This window comes from Notechis scutatus, chromosome 2 (assembly GCF_049901735.1).
Source record: "Notechis scutatus isolate UNSWTSFEM ecotype Mainland chromosome 2, rNotScu1.2, whole genome shotgun sequence".
Lineage (NCBI taxonomy): Eukaryota > Metazoa > Chordata > Lepidosauria > Squamata > Elapidae > Notechis > Notechis scutatus.
Window position 1 is genome coordinate 159800635 of NC_142010.1, and position 22008 is coordinate 159822642.

General features: G+C 40.6%; 2 protein-coding genes across 17 annotated transcripts in view; one reads left to right on the top strand and one right to left on the bottom strand.

The window, feature by feature from the left end:
- The window catches only part of ATG4D (autophagy related 4D cysteine peptidase), a 29670-nt gene extending 25109 nt beyond the window's left edge, over positions 1-4561 (top strand). For 13 of the 15 annotated variants that reach the window (XM_087957105.1, XM_087957104.1, XM_087957110.1 and 10 more), the window contains 2 exons: positions 2798-2917; positions 3328-4561. In XM_087957105.1, coding sequence (XP_087813231.1) covers positions 2798-2917; positions 3328-3510 — 303 coding nt within the window. In that variant the 3' untranslated portion in view covers positions 3511-4561. Of the gene's footprint in view, positions 1-1867; positions 2016-2797; positions 2918-3327 lie in introns of those variants that run through there. The other 2 variants (XM_087957114.1, XM_087957113.1) reach the window with 1 other exon arrangement.
- A 13782-nt stretch (positions 4562-18343) lies between these two features.
- KRI1 (KRI1 homolog) overlaps positions 18344-22008 on the bottom strand; it is an 81117-nt gene continuing 77452 nt past the window's right edge. For both annotated transcript variants that reach the window (XM_026679648.2, XM_026679649.2), the window contains exons 18-19: positions 21253-21348; positions 18344-20630 (exon numbers count right to left, since the gene is read on the bottom strand). In XM_026679648.2, the coding sequence (XP_026535433.2) occupies positions 20249-20630; positions 21253-21348 (478 nt within the window). In that variant the 3' untranslated portion in view covers positions 18344-20248. The remainder of the gene's footprint in view (positions 20631-21252; positions 21349-22008) is intronic.

Below are 22008 nucleotides of genomic sequence, written 5' to 3' on the forward strand. Positions count from 1 at the left end.
TCAACAGGAAAGAACTTTTAGCCAGAGCAGCCTGGTGCTCCTTCTCAGCATCTCTGTTGGCAACCTTGTTGATGTGTAGCGCTACCACCAAATGGATCAGGAGAGGCAGGAGGTGGGGCAGGGGTGGTGCTACACTGGGATCTCGCAGTCACTGCCTTCTGTGCTGGCTACACCCCACCGCCCCAGGGCTGACTCTTAATGGGCTTAATTTTAGGGTAGGGCTTATATTAGATGCATTCTAATAAATCCTGTTAGGGCTTATTTTCTGGTTGGGTCTTACTTTCGGGAAAATATGGTATAAGAGAGGGATCTGGTGGTTGGGCGCTGTGCCGGTGTGGAGCTGAGGAGCGGATCACCGCTCTGAAAGATTCCGATTTTCGCTAGTTGGTGGCTTTTTGGAGCATGCCAGACCCCGGAGGGGTAGGCAAAAGAAAGGGGAAGACACGGAGGTCTTGGGGAGGTGCCGCGATCACGGAGACTGGAAGAAGAACCCCCTGAAAACCAACGGCAGAAGAGGGAAATCGTGACAACCGTGATGATCGGAACCAGAGACGCAGCAGCCCAGCCGATTAAAAGAAGCGAAAAGACGGAAACAGCAGGCTGAGCACTGAAAAGGTGTATTTAAAGAAGATTTTCAGAATATAAGTGTATACTGTAAAGGAAGCTCCGAATTGAGTGGTGTGGTGAAGCAGTGGAGTTTTTGACAGGAGCTCTGATTGTAACAATGGGTTCTTATTTCAGACGGTGCCAGTCAAGTTGGAAAAAAGCTTTTTTGAAGAACTAAATAAACATATATCCAAATTTATATGGCAGGGGAAAAAAACCCAGAATAAAATATAAATTATTACAGGACGATAGAAAGAAAGGAGGCTTTGGTCTTCCAGATTTCATAACATACTACTATGCTGCGATAGCAACCTGGCTCAAAGAGTGGGTTAATATGATAAATAAAAGGATCTTAACATTAGAGGGCTTTGATTTCCAACTTGGATGGCACACATTTATGTGGGATGGAAAGAGTAAACACCACTTGTACTTTCAAAGGCATTATATAAGGAATGTGTTACTAAATATTTGGGAAAAGATAAAAAAGTACATTACTGTAAGGTGCCACTGCGGTTATCTACAATGGAGGCAGTTACACATGTTTTAGATTTTGATAATATTGTAAGATATAAAGATCTATTACATCAAACCGGAGAGTTAAAGGGTAGGAATCAAATACAAATTCAAGGAAAAGAGATAGCATGGTGGCCCTATGCACAGATGCAATCGCATTACAAAAAAGATAAAGAACAATTTGGTTTTCACGTGACCTACCAAGAATTAGATAAAATTTGGCATGGAGAGGAAAGGAAGCTGATTAGTAAAATATATAAGTATCTATTGGATTATAAATTAAAAGAAGAAACAGTCAAGGAGTGTATGATAATTTGGGCAAAAAATGTGGGCCACAGTATTGAATTAGACAAGTGGGAACGTATTGGGAAATAAATTACAAACTAACTATGTCAGCCTCGTACAAAGAGAATCTCTATAAAATGGTGTATCGTTGGCACTTGCCACCCGTGAGACTGGCTAAGATGTTCCTGAACCTCCCCCCAAACTACTGGAAGTGTAACTGCGCCCAGGGAACATACTTCCATATGTGGTGGACATGTCCATATGCGCAGAAGTTTTGGAAAAATATCAAAAATTGGATTCTAAATATAACTAAACAAGAAGTAAAACTTGAACCCCAAACCTTCTTGTTGGGTATGATAGACTCAAAAATAGAAGAAAAAAAATCAATATTTAATCTTGCACATTATAACGGCAGCCAGAATAAGTTATGCTCAAAATTGGAAACTGTCTATTGTCCCTTCAGAGGAGATGGTCATTAAAAAAATTCACGAGTGCAGAGATGGACAGCCTAACCAAATTACTAAAAAACAACAAAGATAGTGAATACTACAAAGTTTGGAACTGTTGGTACGAATGGCTAACGAAAAAGCAACATTTGATAACTGAATAAGGTATGAAATTATGAAGGACATGCATTTAATTATAAAGTATTCTGTGAAATTAAAACATTAAAAGAACGAGGAAGGTATTGTAACAAGGTAGATTACGTCAATGTTATGCGGTAAAAGAAAAAAAAATGTAACCAATGCTCAATACCTGCTGCAAAATGTATATATGTATATATATTTGTTTATATGTTTGTTTCTTTTTAAATGTTTTAAATATATGAAACTTAAACTTTATTTTTTTAAATTTTTTTTTAAAAAGAGAGGGATCTGTGTATCATAGTTCAGGGTAGGTGACCTAAAGTTGGGGTTGTTTATAGGTAACAATTCCAACATCTTCTCTTGAACATCAAGATGTGATGTAATTGTTTTAAGGATGCTAATGAGTTGCAGACTATAGAAACTATGTTTTTTAGATTGAAAATAATTTCACAGCTTATTTTAAATTTTCTTCTTTAAAACGTGTATCTCAATTATGCTGACTTCTCTTAAGATAATGAGATGTAACTGTAAAACCTACTCCGTACATTTGTATATAAAAGCATATTATCTTGAAAGCAAAGCTATTTTGATACCAGTCTATTATATTGTAGTGCCTTATATATTTGGCTTTGAAATAATCTTTTTTTTCCAGTTACAGAAAGAGGCATTGAGACTTATGATGTCTGTTCTCAATCTTATCAGTTCCTGTTTATGGTGGAATTATCTAAGACTTCATTTGAAGGTTGATTCTAGAGACAGGCAATCTAAAAAATTGGAGAAATTTAATGTTGTTAACTCTTTTCCAGACTTTCCACTGTAATTATCCTCGAAAAACATCATTCACAAAGTTGGATCCCAGCTGTACTATTGGGTTCTATGTACGTCACAGAATGGAATTTGAACATCTCTGCTTGGACTTAACTCAGGTGAAGAATTATATTTTTCTGGGTTCACTTACAAGCTATTCTCTGAATTAGTGTTTACTCTGGATTAAAGATAGAACTTGACAGAAATTTGGGGAAACAAATGTGTTTATTTGTAGAATTTGAAACTGGAAACTTGGGATGTGAGTTTTTAAAAAGGCTCGTGCTTTAAAAGAAGCTATTAGTATTTTACTCACTGTGTTTAAGATTCTTCAGCACAACAAAACTGGAAGCTTCCATCATAAATTGTGAGTTCTGTGTAATTCTTACAAGCCATTTTAAAACAATTGCTCCTCCAGTCAGAAATGGAACAAAATCCAGGCCTAATAAAAATGAATGTCAAGCCTGCTTGTCTGAATTTTATAGCAAGTAAATGGATTGTACTAGTTCATTATTCTTCATTCCCACTGCAGATCCTAAACTATGCAGCTGCCAAAGAAAAATATCCCATGTTCTCGGTTGTGGAGGGCTGCGCTCAGGAATATGGTTTGGAGGAGATGTGTGCCCATTTTGCCCAGCAAACCATGCAAGTCCAACAGCATAGTAAACGGGACAGAATAAAGAAGCCCTCAGCTGAGGAATTTGTCATCTTATGATTGCTGGCTAGCCGGACCCACCACCTCAGACTTTTTTATTTATGTAGAGATAAAGATACAGGCTTGAAATAGAGCTACATTTCTTATGTCCAAAAAAGAAATCTGAGACAGCAGTTGTCTCTGCTTCTCTGACCTGTAGTATTCCAGCTGTTCCCTATGGAAGACACTGCAAAAAAATTTACCTTGGGGTCCCTAAACCCATATGCAGACCTATTCTCATCTTCGGTTAGGCTGCAACAGAAAGCCGTGACACTGGAATAAAGCTGCTGAATGTAAAGAAGGACATTTAGTACTAAAATGACAGCCTAGAATTTTTTTTTAGAAAGGAAACAGTCAGATGAGGTTCATTAAAGAGACTATTGGTTAGCTTCAGATTTTGCTGAGCACCAGCCTGAAAACAAGAGCTTCCTTTTCATCAGCACTGGACTTGTTTCATAGGCCTTTAAAAAGAAGGATAAGTTGCATTTTCATGCATATGGAAGGAAAACCCTATGTTCATTTCAGTTTAAAAGTTGAGGATTTCTTCAAACAACCATTCATTCAGCAACTGAATTGGGGAAAACAAGACAAGCATAAAACGGAGTGGCCAATAATGTCTTTGTTCGCTTGAATAAACAGTATTGTCATAACAAATAAAGAACTGAAGGGCTTACTCTCCCATGGAGGGGGATGTTTCAAGTTGGGAATCAGGTAAAATTAATGTATCTGGTAGAGTCAGCCTCTCGGGGCCTTGCACATTGATTGGGTGTTCTATTACAAAAAGCTATTGATCACTATTAGTTCACTTCATGCCAGATATGTTTCAGTTCTCTCCACCTTCACCCAGTACAGTTTTCAGAGCTCTTTCTCTTCCTCATGACATTTTTCCACTTGCAAGTAGATTAGCAATTTTGGCAGTTGCACATTTTATATGCCTTCTGCCTTTTATAAGCAATGGCTTTTCTTAGTGTAGGTGTGGGTGCAGGAACAGGAAGTCAGACTTATCCTTTATGGCACTTTACAAGTTTAAAGGCAACACTCCCTTTTAGTCAATAAATGTTCTCTCTGAAAATTTGCAAGTTACCTGTGTCTGTATCAAGAAACTGATGCTGTGGTAGTTTCTTCAATAATTAGTTTGAGATGGCCATACCATTTAATCAAGATATTCCATAAATACACGAGGAACCAGTTTTCCTATTCCAGATCCTTCAGTAATGCCCACAAAAGCATGTTCTGTACCAGACAGCTTACAGAAGAAAACAGGTTGTTAAAGCACCATTCTCACTCTGATACCGTAGTTAACAAGTTGAAGCTAGAACCAATCATTTGTAGAATGTTGAGTCACTAAGCCATGCCTGACCCACCACAACCCTATGACAGAACTCACCAAGCTCCCTGTCCTTCACTGTCTTTCAGAATCTGCCCAAACCCATGCCCACCACATCAGTGACAGTCTCATGCTCTGCCATCCCCTTCTCCTTTTGCCTTCAGTCTTTACCAGCATGAGTCTTTCTTTCCCAATGAGTCCTCTCTTCTCATTTGGTGGCTAAAGTATTTGAATTTCAGCTTCAATACCTGTCCTTCCAAATAAAAGTCATGGTTGATTTAAGATTGACTGATTTGATCTCCTTGCAGTTCAAGAGACTGTCAATAATCTTCTCCAACAGCACAATTAGAATAGAATATAACTTTATTATGGTGTTAGACCAGCAATAGACATCACTATTTACTATATACACACACACACACACACACACACACACATACATACATACATACATCCATTAAGAAAATACATGTTCTCAAACAGTTAGGGGCACTCCCTGGTTTATATGAGTGGAGAGCCAATAAGTATGTGTGTAAATATCATTTTCCAAAGTTTGCTCTATCTCCAAAAATTGTCACAAATTGACAGCTATAATTCTGTAACCATTTTTTTTTCTAGACATTTCAGCAACACAGAATTTTGCCACTGCACACATAATAGCTGGGTTTGAATCCTGGAGGAGAAAGTCTACATAAAAATTGTCTGTCCTCCCTGACAGTCTCTCTAGTAAGGGGAGAATATACAATGACCTATAAACTCTGTATAACTCACAGAACAATAAAACATGTCTTCAATGTCTCCTTTACCACGTATACATACCTGTTCTGCTATTGGTGTTTTCTTATACCTGTCCTGAAGGAGTGCTGATGGGAGAATATTAAATCTGGCTCTGAAGAATGCTGTTCTTTGTTTTGGGAAGATCAGATCATTAGATATCTTGCTGATTCCCACACTCCCTGTTTAATTCTGTCCCTGCTGTGGCGAGCCAACCTATTTAGTTCTTGGAACTCCATGTCCTTAATTCTATTGATTACTACTTGCTTTGCTTGGTCAAAGCCTAGGGACATTAGTACTGGGTAGAGCCCATAAGAGCCCAGCTTGTGGTCTATTGCCTGTTTCCAGGGGGAGGGGTAGTTATCAGTCAGTACTAGAGGGGTCAGTCCCTCTGGGAAGAAATGCATTTTTAGCCAACGAATGATCATCATCTTGCAGGCCCTTTCCTGAATTTGAGGCATGCCTGACTCAATTCTTACCTGGGCATTTGGAGTGCCTTTGGGTGCAGCTAAGATGGCTCGCAGGAATTTGGTTTGTATAGGTTCTAGCAAGACTTTTTGCAAGGATTCCTGTTTGTGCCCCATATAGAATTTGTGCCAATGTTTTGGCCTCAAAAAGTTTTAAGGCCGCAGGTACTAATTGCCCTCCACCGGTGTAAAAATATATATGTTTAATTGCATTTGAGGACCTATAGGCTGCTTGCAATGTGTGATCCAGGTGTGCCTTCCATGTCCCTTGCGAGTGGAAAACCACCTCAAGATATCTGAATGTCCTGATTTGTTCTAAACTATACCCTTCTATTTGCCTGGAATATTGTCTAGGTCTTTTAGAAAAAACCAAAACTTTTGATTTATCAAACCAGCTTATTCTGTTTACAAAATTCAAGTGTTGCCATAATTGCTCTCTTCAGTCCTATTGGAGTTTGTGAAATTATAGCAGCATCGTCTGCATATAGGAGAATCGGGATTTTACATGTTAGGAGGATGTAAATCAGGGTTGTGTAAGAGGTTGATCAGACGGTCAAGGGAGGGGGATAGGATGCAACCCTGCTGTACCTTTTTGTATCCTTACTGGGCTGGTTAAAGTCTCTTGAGCATTACACCTCACTTTCAAAGTGGAATTAGCATACAATTTTTGTATGAGGAAAAGGAGGCATTTATTGATGGTAGTGTGTTTTAATTTCTCCCAGAGGGTGTTCCTGGATATTGAATCGAAGGCCTGCTTAAAATCAAGGAAGGCCACGAAAAGAGGATTTTTTTTATTCATGTATTTTTGAACCAGATGATGAAATACCAAGATATGATCCACCGTAGATCTTCCTTCTCTAAAACCAGCTTGCTCATCTTTGATTATCCCCCCGGAAATTAGCCAATCCTGAAGTTTATAGTTTAGGTGTTTGGCATACAATTTACTAATAACATTCAGAAGGCTAATAGATCTATAATTTCTATTACCTTTTTAAATAAATTCGTATGATAATTGCTAATCCCCAATCTCTTGGCATACGGCCCTTTTTATCTATACATATAGAGATGCTAAAAGTGGAGCCCACCAACTGGCATTCTTTTTGATTATTTCTGGCAGGACATTATCAGCATCTGGTGCCTTATTAGCCTTGAGGGTTCTGATCAACCGGGATCTCTCTCCTGGTGTAACTGGGGGCCAGTAAGGAGTTTGGTCCAAACTAATTTGGTTCTCCTTAGTTACATAGTCAGGGTCTGTATATAGCTCTCTAAAATATTCTTCCCAGGCATGAATCGGTACCTGATTAGTTGGGGGTAGGGGGGATTTCCCCAATCCTCTAGTGATGTGCCAGAAAAGGGATGTATTTTTTGTCTTGACTGCTGCAATTAATATATGCCATAGATTAATCTATTAATCTAAGACTCCTTCAGAGCCACACTTTTTTTTTTCTTTTAGCAAGGTCTTATATTGTGCCTTCAACTGCTTTAAGTAGCGAGTGTGATCCTCAGGAGTATTTTTACTTTTCCTATACTCTTTTGTTATATGTCCTTTTCAGTTGCACGCAATCTCTATCAAACCAACTTTTATTCTTTAAAATCGGCTTTTTGGATTGAGCTAGTATTCTGTTAGTGAGAACCGATTTCAAATTTGAAATTAAAGTTTCAAACCCCTCTAAGTATGATCCTTCAAACTTATTTTTTAGTAGAGATGTACGAAGTTCTAATGTTTCTGGCACTAAACAGCCATTTAGTAACTTCCTTTGCATTTTTCTTGGTCCATTTAATTTTTACCTGGGTATTTTGGCTCTTTAGCCTGGGTAGGTAGATTGAACCAGTTCTTAGAGATTTCTGGTGTAATGTGAGAGTAAGGATTACTGAATTGTGATTGCTTTCCATCGTGAGTCTACCTCCATCTTTTGCAAGAACTTCTGGAGGTCATATTATCCAATAATCAACTGGATTTTCTTCCTACTCCCTGATAAGTATATTCTGCTGGGTAGTCGCCTTTTGTGGAACCATTAAGGATACAAAGGTCCAAATGTAAAGTCATCTGTCTTACACATAAACCTGCCCAATTTGCTTTAGGATCTTTAAATTGTCTGGAATACAGGGGTTCTTCTGGTACATTCTCATCATAATGGATCTTAAATTGATCAAATAATGCTTGATTGTTTGGACCCATCCAACATTTAAGTCACCTCCAATAATTATTGCTGCTGTGGGGTATTTGAACAGCCAAGAATAAAATCTTCTATGCCATCCCAAATCTTGTTGATCAAATCCTTCCTATTGAGTAGAGGAATGTAGATATTAAAAAGCAAAATCTCCACCTGTTTATACACTGCTCCAAAAAATAAAGGGAACACAAAAATAAGACATCCTAGATCTGAATGAATGAAATATTCTTATTAAATACTTTGTTCATTACATAGTTGAATGTGCTGACAACGAAATCACACAAAAATTATCAATGGAAGTCAAATTTAGCAACCCATGGAGGTCTGGATTTGGAGTTGCACTCAAAATTAAAGTGGAAAAAAACACTACAGGCTGATCCAACTTTGATGTAATGTCCTTAAAACAAGTCAAAATGAGGCTCAGTAGTGTGTGTGGCCTCTACGTGCCTGTATGACCTCCCTACAACGCCTGGGCATGCTCCTGATGAGGTGGCGGATGGTCTCCTGAGGGATCTCCTCCCACACCTGGACTAAAGCATCCCCCAACTCCTGGACAGTCTGTGGTGGATGGAGCGAGACATGATGTCCCAGATGTGCTCAATTGGATTCAGGTCTGGGGAACGGGCGGGCCAGTCCATAGCATCAATGCCTTCATCTTGCAGGAACTGCTGACACACTCCAGCCACATGAGGTCTAGCATTGTCTTGCATTAGGAGGAACCCAGGGCCAACCGCACCAGCATATGGTCTCACAAGGGGTCTGAGGATCTCATCTCGATACCTAATGGCAGTCAGGCTACCTCTGGTGAGCATATGGAGGGCTGTGCGCCTCCCTAAAGAAATGCCACCCCACACCATTACTGACCCACTGCCAAACCAGTCATGCTGGAGGATGTTGCAGGCAGAACGTTCTCCATGGCGTCTCCAGAACCTGTCATGTCTGTCACATGTGCTCAGTGTGAACCTGCTTTCATCTGTGAAAAGCACAGGGCGCCAGTGGCGAATTTGCCAATCTTGGTGTTCTCTGGCAAATGCCAAACATCCTGCACGGTGTTGGGCTGAAGCACAACCCACACCTGTGGACCTCGGGCCCTCATACCACCCTCATGGACTCTGTTTCTGACCGTTTGAGCAGCCACATGCACATTTGTGGCCTGCTGGTGGTCATTTTACAGGGCTCTGGCAGTGCTCCTCCTGTCCCTCCTTGCACAAAGGTGGAGGTAGCGGTCCCGATGCTGGGTTGTTGCCCTCCTACGGCCTCCTCCACATCTCCTGATGTACTGGCCTGTCTCCTGGTAGCGCCTCCATGTTCTGGACACTATGCTGACAGACACAGCTAACCTTCTTGCCACAGCTTGCATTGATGTGCCATCCTGGATGAGCTTGCACTACTTGAGCCACTTGTGTGGGTTGTAAACTCCGTCTCATGCTACCACTAGAGTGACAGTACCGCCAGCATTCAAAAGTTACCAAACCATCAGCCAGAAAGCATAGGAACTGAGAAGTGGTCTGTGGTCACCACCTGAAGAACCACTCCTTTATTGGGGATGTCTTGCTAACTGCCTATGCTTTCCACCTGTTGTCTATTCCATTTGCACAACAGCATGTGAAATTGATTGTCAATCAGTGTTGCTACCTAAGTGGACAGTTTGATTTCACAGAAGTGTGATTGACTTGGAGTTACATTGTGTTAAGTGTTCCCTTTATTTTTTTGAGCAGTGTATAAAAGTAAGGTAGTCACAACCCCTGGCTTTAAAAGATGGCAATGATACACATTTAAATTGCAGCGCTGTATTAACTGGTGTCACAATACCCCCTTTAGCTCTCCCATCCACCTTACTTGGGGCAGCCGGAATAGAGTTGGTCCAATAACCATCTAACTGTATCTCTGTGGGGGTCCAGGTTTCCTGTAAAAAGAGGATGTCAAATTGTGATATGTAGTAAAAAAAGAAATGGTATTTTGATGGAACAGTCCAGCCTGCTATATTCCAGGTTATAATGGAAAGGGGATCATCTTTTGCTGGTCATCAGGAAATTTGATTTATACAAAGGGAAGTTGTAGGGTTGTTGCAATGGACTGAGGTGTCGTCGCGCACGAAATTGGCTTTCTCTAAAAGGAGGGGAGACCCATCTGAATCCTGTATAGACTCCTGAGAAAATTGTTCAGAATAAGGGGTTTTAGCACCAGCTAGCAGAGCTTGCCATTCCTGTACTTCTCTAGGTATAGGGCAAGGGGTCATTAGGTCATGCTTCATTCAACTTTGAGATGATGGTACTGTCGTGGGACCTCTCCCAATCTCTTGTTGTGGTGCTGAAGGTGTCATAGGATATTCACATAAGACAGATTGTTCTGTCTCACCTGTAACCATGAGGTGAGAGTCCAAGTTTCCAAAGGAATATAAATAAACAGACAGGACCAGGAACGACAGAGTTAAATTCCTTTGGCTGGAGAAGTCCTTGGCAGTCTTCCAAAAGCTGCCTGCTAAGTCCGATAACAAAACAAGACCATAAATCAAAGGCAAACGCCGCACAGAGAATTTGTCAAAGCTACAATCCCAAATAAACAAATTGTCCTGAATGAGGATTCAGAGCTAACACGCCCTTTTTTATTTCCTGAGGGGCGTGTCAGTCTCTCAAGTCAGTCCCTGATTTGACATTTCCTTTTACGTTGCATTTCACGCTTCTGCCTGCGTCTTTGCCTTGCATCAAACCAGCATTCTTCGGCTTGATCCTCAGCCAAGGACTCCGGCACTCTCTCCTGATTATCTGCCGACACCTGAGGCACAACCAGGGAGGAAGGTCCTGGGGAGGAAGATGATTCTGAATCTTCCAGCAAAGCAGGCTCAAACCTCAGAGCCAAATCCTCCTCTTCCTCCTGACTCACGTCTGTGTCTCCCAGCAAAGCAGGCTCAAACCTCAAGGCCAAATCCTCCTCTTCCTCATTACTCGAGCCTGTGTCTTCTAACAGAGCAGGCTCAAACCTCCGAGTCACAACAGATGATAGTATTTCCATCTCTACTGGAGCCTCTAGTGGTCCCTGTGTATCTTGGCTTCTGTTTTCCATCTCATATTCGTGCAGTCCCTTGCCCTCTGGGGGAGAAGTAAGAGGTTCAATTATTGGGGAGACCAGATCTATAAGCAGTTCACCGGTGTCCATTGTGACCAACAAGGATTTCTTTAAATTTTCTAGCTTGAATAATATGTTATCTTGTTCTTTTCTTGGGAGAGCTCCACAAGCTTTAATGAGGCCAGTTTCTGTGCTGTTAAGTAGATCTTCCACTTTCTTTTTTCCAAGGTTGGGAATGCACAAGAGACAGCAGCCGTGGGAGCTCGCATGTTAACTATTAAAGGTTTAACCTTTTCCTCACAGAAAACTGATGGGAAGACTTTGGAAGGAGGTTAGATGTGCTTAAACAGCATCAGTGGTATGGTGGGCTGCTTGAAAGACAGGAGTATCTGCTTCCAATTTGGGACCTCAGGAAGCCATTCCACAGCACGAAGATCAATCTGCCCCTGATGGCAGTGAAGAAGCTGACTTAGGGAATTTAGTATAGCACTCTTAGTAATCCAGCATCCATAATTGAGTCTGTTCATATGGACTCTCAAAGCAATCTGCTGTGTTTGCAATGAGTGATGTGATTGTAGGGGAGATGCTTTCCTGGCTTCTGATGAAACTTCTCTATTGATACCTCCTCCTCTTGTTGCCTTGTCTGGAAAAGGACTATTTTTCTGAGAGCCACTTTTTAACAGGCTTTTTAACTGTTTCCCTGGGTCTTTGCTCTTTTTCTTCTTCCACATCATGAGTATGGGATTTACCCAGGTCTGCTGTAAGCACGTTGGTGGTGGGGTCTGTAGCCCGATGCTGTGCTTGCAGAAAGACAGCGATATCTTTTCTTAGTGTCTCCACATCGTGTTGGATGATTATTAATTATTCAAATATTGAAACAATCATTTGCACTGTGAGAAGGAATTGTTTTGCCATAAACTCTGTTGTATTCTCCCAGGGTAAGCTCTCCTCACTTTGAATTAGATTATTGTTAATCTTTTTATTCTTTTATCACAGTCTCCATATCAGCTGTAACTGGCTTAGTTGTTTGTGAAAAAATCTGGCGGTCATTTTGCTCCTCCCCCACTAGATCGGGAAAGTCTAATATCTGCTGTTTTGTCAGATCTCTTTGCAGGTACCATTCTAACTTCTCAAGATTGTTGGAAATGGAGGTGTGGTTAGTTTTACTTACAGATCTCTTGCCAGCAAAGTGTTCCTCAATTATTGGTTGTTTGCAGTCTTCACTGGTGGGAGAGATCCTTGGCTAGTGCCATGGCACTTCTTTCTTTTCCCCATGCCTTGTTAGTCCTCAACAAAACAAAAATGTTTGTCTGTGTTGTGGTCTATGCTGTTATCTTCTCCGGAAAATATTATTTAAATAAAAAGGATCCAGTGGGAGTACTAAAATTTGATAAAATAAAATAAAACCAAGATGAGCTGCTGCAGCATGCTCCAGCAGCCGGCTTCCCCACCACCACAATTAAAAAGCATCCATTCTTTAGTGCTTAAGATTTCCTTATGGTCCAACTCTCAAATCCATATTACTACTGGGAAAACCATAATTTTGACTGTATGTGTCAGTGGGTGCTCCCTTCGAGACCCAAGAAAGAAATACTCAGACTCCGTGAATTAGAGCAAAGTTCTCCTTTTACTGGAAATCAAAGTGGAAGCTACAGATTGAATTCTGAATCTGAGGAATTGGCGCGCAGATCACATATACAAAGGAATGGAATTGTTTCCACCCCCCAAAGTCCAAATGACTCTCCCAATTAAAAGTTCTGAATATGATCATGTGGGCATCCTCAGGTGGTGATGAGGCCTCTGTCCGTTGACCTTGACATATTTTGATAAAACTTCGCAGCTGCGCAGAAGGAAAAGAAAGCTAGCAGGGAAATAGAAAGTTAAAGACAAGAATTTATACACCCCTCCCCTTTCTTACCCACAGCAACACCTCCAGCTCTCTTCCCCTCCAAGTCCCCCCTCCCCCCGTTGCTAATGACAGCCGAAAGAAAGTAATGAGCATAGCAACAGAAAAGATGCAGAAAAGATGTAGAAGATATCTTGAGGCTGACAATATGGATCTTTGTTAACAAGGTGATGTGTCTGCTTTTTAATAAACTGTCTAGATTTGCCATAGCTTTCATCCCAGGGAGTGTCTTATTTCATGGCTGCAATCACCATCTGCTGTGATCTTGACCCAGGAAAATAAAATTTGTCACTGCTTCCATTTCTTCTATTTGCCAGGAAGTGATGGGCATGATTTTAGTTTTTAATCTCTTCTCATTCTTTTCTGCTTCTGTTAGGTATCTACCATTTTTGTTCTTTATTGTACCCATCTACATGAAATGCTCCCTTGATATTTCCATTTTTTTGGAAGAGATCACTAATCTTTTCCATTCTATTGTTTTCCTCTATTTGCATTGTTCACTTATGGAGGTCTTATCTCTCCTTGCTTTTTTTCTGGAAGTCTGCATTCAGTTGAGTATACATTTCCCTTTCTTTCCTGCTTTCCTTAGCTATTTGTAAGGCCTCATCAGAGAGCCAGTTTCTTTTTCCCCCTTGTATTGGTTTTAGTTGGTGTCTCCTATACAGTGTTACAAACCTCCATCCATAGTTCTTCAGGCACTCTGTCTCCCAGATCTAATCCCTTAAATCTATTCCTCATCTCCACTGCATATTTGTAAAGGATATGACTTAGGTCATACCAGAATGACCTACTGGTTTTCCAACTCTTATTAACTATGAAAGCTATTTCATTTATTCTAAGTGATTCTTTGCCCACAGTAATAGATATAACGGTTATCTAAATTTGCCCATTCCCATCCACTTTAGTTCACAATTCCCAAGATATTCGATGTTCAATGTTGCCATCTCATATCTGGGCACATCCAGCTTTCCTTGATTCATAGATCTTACATTCCAGGTTCCTATGCAATATTGTTTTTACAGCATTGGACTTTACTTTCACCACCAGATATATCCACAGTTGAATGTCCTTTTGGCTTTGGCCCAGCTGTTTTCACTCTTTCTGGGGCTATTTGTAATTGTTTTATTCTTCCCCAATAGCATCAGGGGCTCATCTTCTGACATCATATCTTTTAGCCTTTTGATACTGTCCATGGGGTTTTCTTGGCAAGGGTCCTGGAGTGGGTTGCCATTTTCTGGATGGCCTGCCATTTTCTGGATGGCCTGCTTGGCTTAGCTCATAGCTACTTTGACTTGTGCAAGCTCCTTTGTCAGGACAAGGCAGTGAACTCATCTATCCCCAGGGGAATCTTATGACACATTTTTGATACATTTTGGAATAGCAATAGCACTTAGGCTTATATACTGCCCCATAGTGCTTTAAAACACTCTCTGGATGGTTTACAATGTCAACATATTGCTCCCAACAATGTAGGTTCTTATTTTATTGACCTTGGAAGGATGGAAGGCTGAGTCAACCTTGAGCCCTGTCAGGATCAAATTACATGGTTTTTTTAAAAAACAAGTTTTATTCAATTTTTCCAAAACAACACAAAAAAAGCTCTTTTCAGTGTACAACATAATTCCAAGTCACCACTTTTACATGCGAATATGACAGTAATTATATATTCATTTTTACATTCAATATTCTATTTTGTCCAGTTTTAACTTAATTCTATTATTACTTCTCCATTTCAACTTTTACGTAAGAAAAGAACAAACACATTAATTCTGTTAAGTGATATTACTTTCATTCTAAGCATCTTCTCAATTCATTTCAATTTATTTCAAATGTATTTCTTAAGCATTAAAGTTTCTTTTAAGCATAGCCTTTTCCATAGTACTCTTTTCTCATTTAAATCACTAATAGTTCCCATATCTTCATACATTCCCTTTTAATTCTTTTTTATCTTGTGAAATTTGCAATTCCATCGCATATTCTTTTCATAAAGTCTAAATTAATGCAAGTTTTTCACATAAAACAAAACATAAATTTTCCCTCCCCTTTTACTAGTTTGGGGGTGTCACCTCAGTGGTTTAAGTATGCCTTAATTCCCGCATCTGTAATTCCCAATTAAACATCTATTTTACTTAGTTATAGTAATAGTCAATCCCTAGAAAAATAAACTACTTTATATTGTACTTTTCAGTCAGATTCCGCAATGTATTTTCTCCCTTCCATAAAATTTTATCTATATCAAAAAAATAAAAAAAATAAAAAAATAAAAGAGAAAGAAACAATTAATCCATTTTGCTTGGTCACTGATACTAATCTCATTTTTAAACCTCCTCAGAATTCATTTCAATCATTTCAATATATATAATAAACATTAACCTTTCTTGTAACAATAAAAATAAAACATGCATTCATCTTCTAAATAGATATCAGTGCCCCTCCCTCCTCTCAATAAACTATATTCTATAATTTGTAATTGCAAAGTACATTATTATTACCCCTCATATCAATGCGGAATCCCCTTTCTTAATTCATTAGCTAACCATTGTCCCGATGTATTCTAGGTACAGACAATTTTTCCTTTATTTTACAATTCCCATCCCTTTTCCTGTTCCTCATTACCTCTCTTCCCTTTTGTTTTTCCAAATCTTTTCTCTGATTTATATCCCTCTCTCTATATATATTTCCCTTTTACTTTTCTTTCTGTCTTTCCAATTTTTATAAATATTCCCCATTTTAGTTACTTTTTTAAATCTCCCATTTTTTACCCCCCTTCTTTTTCCTCTTCTTTGTGGTATTCTTTGTGTTGTCTAAGATGGCTTCTTCTTGAACTAACTCCTCCTTCTCTGAGGTTTCTTCTTCATATTCTTCAATCGCCATTTCAATAGCTTTTAACTCAGAGGCAAGTGATTCACCTCTTGCATGTAGTAGTTCTTTCAAATTTTTAAGTTCCATCTTTAGATCCCACAGAGATATCATTGTTACACACTCTTATATCTTATAGTCATTAAAATCCACCAATCAGCTTCTCTTTTTCTTTTTTCTTCTTCAAACTTTCTGGATTAACAACTATTCCAGAACTGGGTTTATAGCAAAATCACCAATCAGTCCAACAATCCATATTTTTTTTTATTTTATTCTAATTCAATTGTCACTTTTTAGGGTACTTGTTATATTGTTTCAATATTTCCTTTTCATTGTATCAAATCCGATTCATAGAGAAATAGGAACATTCCCTTTTTCAGCTTAAATTTTTGTCCACCAGATGGCACTCTCCATTATACAATGTCCTCACCTTTTCCCCCCATTTTATTGTTCGGGACTTTCCAAACCTCGGTATTCCAAACCAATCAAATCATCAATTTAAATATTTCCCCCTTCTTTTTGAAAACTCCTAAGTCCATTGTTTGTTACCAATATATTTTAATTCAATTTGTTTGGATATCTTATTCCGGCTTCTTCCTATCCTGGTTCGAAGCCCTGCTCTGCTGTCAAAGATATTTTCACTTTTTTCCTTTTTCCTTTAAAAATCCGCCGCTTTCTTATTCTTTCATAAAAATTCTTAAAATATCGTCCTGGAATACCTTGTAATTAATTGTTGTACCAAGTTGTCCCGGTTCTTATGTTGTCGACCTTTTTCTTCTCTCCTGCACAAATCTTAGTCCAGCTAAGTCCTCCTCTTCAGGGTGGCCATTTTGGACCACTGCTTGGTCATCTTCGGGGGGAAAAATTGCCTAGCCCAGGGAGGGGGGATGCGGCTCCCCTCGACCTGGATGGCGGCTTCCCCTTACTCTGCCACCCCTCCGAGGAAGCTTCAGCCCCTAATCACAGTGATTGGGGCTCTCCAATGAGAGAGCTCGGACCGAAGCTGCAGACAGTCGCAGTCCCTGGTCTGTCAACAAGGAGGGCTTAACCCAGAAGCCCAGATCAAACTACTTGTTGTGGGCAGTGTTTGCCTGCAATACTGCGTTCATCCACCAGTCACTAGGAATCAGTTGCTACCGATTAGTCCTGAAAACCCTAATAGAGCCTGTCCATTATGATCATAAAGCGAGTTATCCATGTGACTGACCCAATTTTATGATTTTTGCAGCAGTCATAGAGCGACCACTGTTGTTAAGTGAATCCATTGTTCACTATGGAACATTTTTGCTGAAAAACAGAAGACCAGTTTTTGGCAAAAACATAAACCGTGATCATGTAACTATGTGGCATTGCAAATGGCTGCAAATGCATCAAAATGTGGTCATGTGACCACAGGGGAGAGGGGCGGCCATCAGAACATTAGAGCTGGCTTGTAAGTGGGACAGGTTTCCATCGAAACTTTGAATGGTCATTAAGTCATAAATCAAGGACTACTTGTACTTCTGCTTCTCTCCACACTTCTTGCTGTATGTAACATTTTCTACTTTAAGTATGAAAGCATTTCTATGGCAAGCTCCCATGGAATTGGCAGAAGACAGTTCATAGCAGTAATTCTTCGTTTCCATTGCTTTCTGGAATTCCTCAGATAAATTTGCTTAATTCAATTTCTTAGCAGATCTATTTTCTTGTCCTTTCCCTGTTTCATCCATGAACTAATCGATGTAAATCAGGAATGATTCAGACTTAGACAGTAATGGCCCTACTGTTTACTTTAAAGCAGACTACTTTGTTGTTATGCATCATATGTGCTACATTCCTGATGTAGCAGTCAGGCAGCTTTGCCAGTTTTCTCTGTACTCAAAATATACTTAAACAGTCTGCTTACAGAAGCAAAACCTCTAAATGCTGGGACATGTGCTGACATGAGACTATTTGGGCTTGGGGTATCCTTGTGTCACTGGATAACACACTTAACTCTGGAGTTTGTTTTCAATAATATGGAATACTGGAACGAGTTATCCAGAGAAGTGGAAGTTTCCCTTCGTATTGGATATTTTTCAAAACAAAGTATTTTTCAACACAAGCTGTCTGGGATTTGGTTTCCTGCACTGAGCAAAAGGGACCTGAAACCTAAATAGCTCTTCTAATACCATGATTCAATATAATCAAAATACTGAAGTATATTGTGATGATTCTGACAGATAGCTACCAGCCTTAGTCTTTAAATACTATGTCATACAACCCAAAGGTATTTAGGACAATAAAAATGGAGATCAATTTTGATTTCACAATCTCCCAGAGATTTTTTTTAATATTAAATCAGTTACGAATAAGGTACTTTGCACACAGTGGCCCTCCTACCGTGTTTCTCCAACAATATGCTCCCACCAATAGGAAGACCCAGCATGTTTTCTAGGCCTAAGGTGAAATTAAGCCCCTCCCCCCAAATTTAGGCCTAGTTTAAAACATGCAAAATGTGGGGGGGACTTGCCGTTAGGAGCACCCCGCAGGCAGCCATGCCGTTAGGAGAACCCTGCAGGCAGCCATGCCTCGCTACCAGCCGCTCCTAACAGCTGATCATGGCGGAGCGCGGAGAGGTCCCTACCCCCGCCAAGTGCCTTTGCTGCAGACCCGGGTATGGTGCTGGGTGCAGGCCGGGTCAGTGGGCGGGCGGCGGTGGCGTGGATGCCAGCCTCTGTGGCAGTGGGGCACTTTGCATCGCGCCTGCCACTGTTGCTTCCTCTGCCGCTGTTGCTTTCCCTTCTGCCCATGCGCTGCCGCGTTTGGAGTGCTGCACATTCCTCCACCGGCAGCGTTTCAGCTGCTTCTTGGGCGGGGAAGCCATAGCTCCCCAAAGGAGGAGAGTGCATTTAAGGGGGTGAATCCTCCTTTGGGGTGGATCCTTTGGGAGAATCCTCTGGGAAGCTTGGTGCTAAGCGTCTGTAGAATGGTTCCCTTTTTCTTCTGTTCAGATTGGAAGGTTTGCCTCTGCTCGAAGGGCAAAGTGGATAGATGGCTCCCTTTTTAAAACTACCAGGAGGAGTGGGGAGGAAGCTGCCCGGCCAGTCTGTATTCTTAGGGAACTGACGGAGGGAATGACAGTAAAGAAAACTTAAAGAGGGGGAAAAGGTCACGGGGGGTTCGGGCGGCTGGAGCGAGAGCACCCGACCGTACAAGGGACGACACCATGACCTGAAGCTCTGGGGTAGGAAGCAAAGAGAGGCATGGGGGGGAAGAAGCGATCGCATCACCCTCCCTCCGCCACTTCCACCCACCCAACCCGAAAGACTCACCGACTTGCAGGACCTTGTCGACGTAGCTGCCGTCAATCAAAGTGATGCCCCTGCAGGAGGGGTCAGCAGCGGGGTCTGTCTCACCACTGCTCCTGTTGTTGGAGACGGCGCTAGTGAGAGAAGCGCCAGCACCGGCGGGAACTGTGGAAGCGATGGCTTCCCCGCCTGAGAAGCACCTGAAACGCTGCCAGTGGAGGAATGTGCAGCACTCCAAACGCGGCAGCGCACAGGCAGAATGGAAAGCAACAGTGGCAAAGGAAGCAATAGCGGCAGGCACGATGCAAAGTGCCCCACCGCCACTGAGGCCGACATCCACGTTGCCGCTGCCGCCTGCCCGCTGATCCAGCCTGCACCCAGCACCCGGGCCTGCACCCAGCACCCGCTGACCTGGCCTACACCCGGGTCTGCAGCAAAGGCGCTTGGAGGGGGTAGCGAGGTCTCTGCGCTGCGCCATGATCGGCCATTAGCAGCGGCTGGTGGCAAGGCGTGGTTGCCCACAGGGTACTCTAGGCGAGGGTAGGGGGAGAAATTAAGTCACTCCCAAAAAGACGGCCTAGCCATTTTTTTGGGGGTCAAAAGAAAATAAGGCCCAGCCTTATTTTCTGAGAAACACGGTAGTATGAAAGTGGCAGTGATCAAAAGGAATAATATAGGATTAGCTAATGCAGTGAATTCTTGACTCAAAGTTAATACAAAATATAAAGGCAGCAAATGCATTAAAAGTTCATCAATTTGATCCATACTTCCCAAAAATCAAAGAGGTAGAGTTTAAAACCCACCTAGAAGCCACTATTAACCAGCTTTAGACCACACCAAGTAAACGAGGCTAAACCCTGAAATCAAAGTAGATCACACTGCTTGGTCCTTTGATGAGCCAAATATGATTCCCCCCCCTATTGCTTCTTCCGTCTCTTCTCACGAAGCAGCTGGCGATAGCGCAAGCTCTTGGGATTGAGACCATAGGCTTGGAGCCTCTGGCAACTGAACTCTGAGCCTTTCATTCGTATCTTGGTGCCCAATACCAATCCTTTTCTGCCTTTCTTTTTTGATCTCTGAACTCTGGGGGGCACAGAACAAGAGCCATTTGAGGCAGGAGCATCAAATTCTTTCCCTATAACAGAATCTGTTGTGGTCTTGGGAAATAAACCTCCTTCCTTCTCACAGCCAGCACTAACCAGCTGTATTTCTTTTGAAGAGAGCCCAAAACACTTAGTCTCCTTGCTCTTTTTTCTCTTCTTGGGCTGAGATTGCTTTGCATCTTTTTCTTTTTCCATTCTGCAAAAAGATCATATGGCAAAATCAGATCCTGAGAATTCCATGAGGACACAGAACAAAAAATCTAGTTTCAAGGCAGAAGAACCATCAAAGATCCTTATCTTAACATCAAAGACCCTCAGTGGCGTGCATAAGCGCACCAATGTGCCTACCGTCCCTGTCCTATTGTTTCTCTTATTCTTTTATTTTTCTTATATGTACCTATTTCATGTATTCACAACTATGTATACATTTATACTTATTATCTTGTAAACAATTGGCAAATCAAATAAATAAATAAATAAATAAAATAAAGTTAAAGTTCTAAAGAAAGGAAAGAAAACAAAGTTTGTTTCCCCTCAGGGTCCAAATTTTCAGGCACATTAAGTGAAAGCAAATGGCAACTATACAAAGTGAAATGATTTAAAAGAGAAAGGCTCCCATGGTGATTGGAAAAAGGCTAGAAAGCATGGTGGCTATTTTATTATGTAGAATTATCCATCCCTGGGTAAATCTAATTGCTTTCATTTTCTTCAATATTACTTTCTAAACCTGAACTTTTTGAATTACTGTAGTTAATTATATAGGAAAAGAACTACTGTTTAGGCTGGACTCGCTACAGCCTAAGCGTCAGAAGACATACCCTGTTTGAAGGGATTTGAGAATCTGTTTCTTCTTCCAAGCATCTTGGCTTTTCTTCTCATAGACTGTCTTCTCCTGCAACTCTTCTTTTTCTGACCTGTTCAGAAAACATGCAAATCCATTTTCTCCTGAAACATCCCAGCACCATTTAGTATCTGGTGTAGGATGAGAGAGGAAAATGGCATGAAATAAGGGGCTTTTTGAAATCTAGTTTTTAAAAGGCAGTAACACAAAGATAGATCTCTTTTAAGCTGAAATGAATAACTGACATATTTTGCCCTTAACCTATCTTATGGAAGGAAAATACAGGATGCATGTTTTCACACTTAATAAAAATTAGATCTTATCATTACAGATTTCATTTTTTAAAAAACTCATTAAACACCCATGCTATATTCTACGTTATTAGATAGCAAAAGGAGGTTACCAGGAGTTCAAGACAAGATAAGAATACTAAAAATATTGCTTTGTCCAATTTTTTTTCTATCATGTCTTATTCTATGACCTTGCTTCTTTACCCAACTGAATACTTGCTGATTACTAAGCTTCTCTGAATATTAACTACTACTCTAAGTAGCTAATTAAATAGAAATAGTAATACTATAAAGTACTAATATTTTTTATAATGATAAATATATCATAAATAAAATCATTTATATTTGGTATAAATATATGGTAAGGGGAACTTACCAAATTTGCAAATAATACTAAGCTGGCAGGAATAGCTAACATCCTAGAACAGGGGTGTCAAACTCGA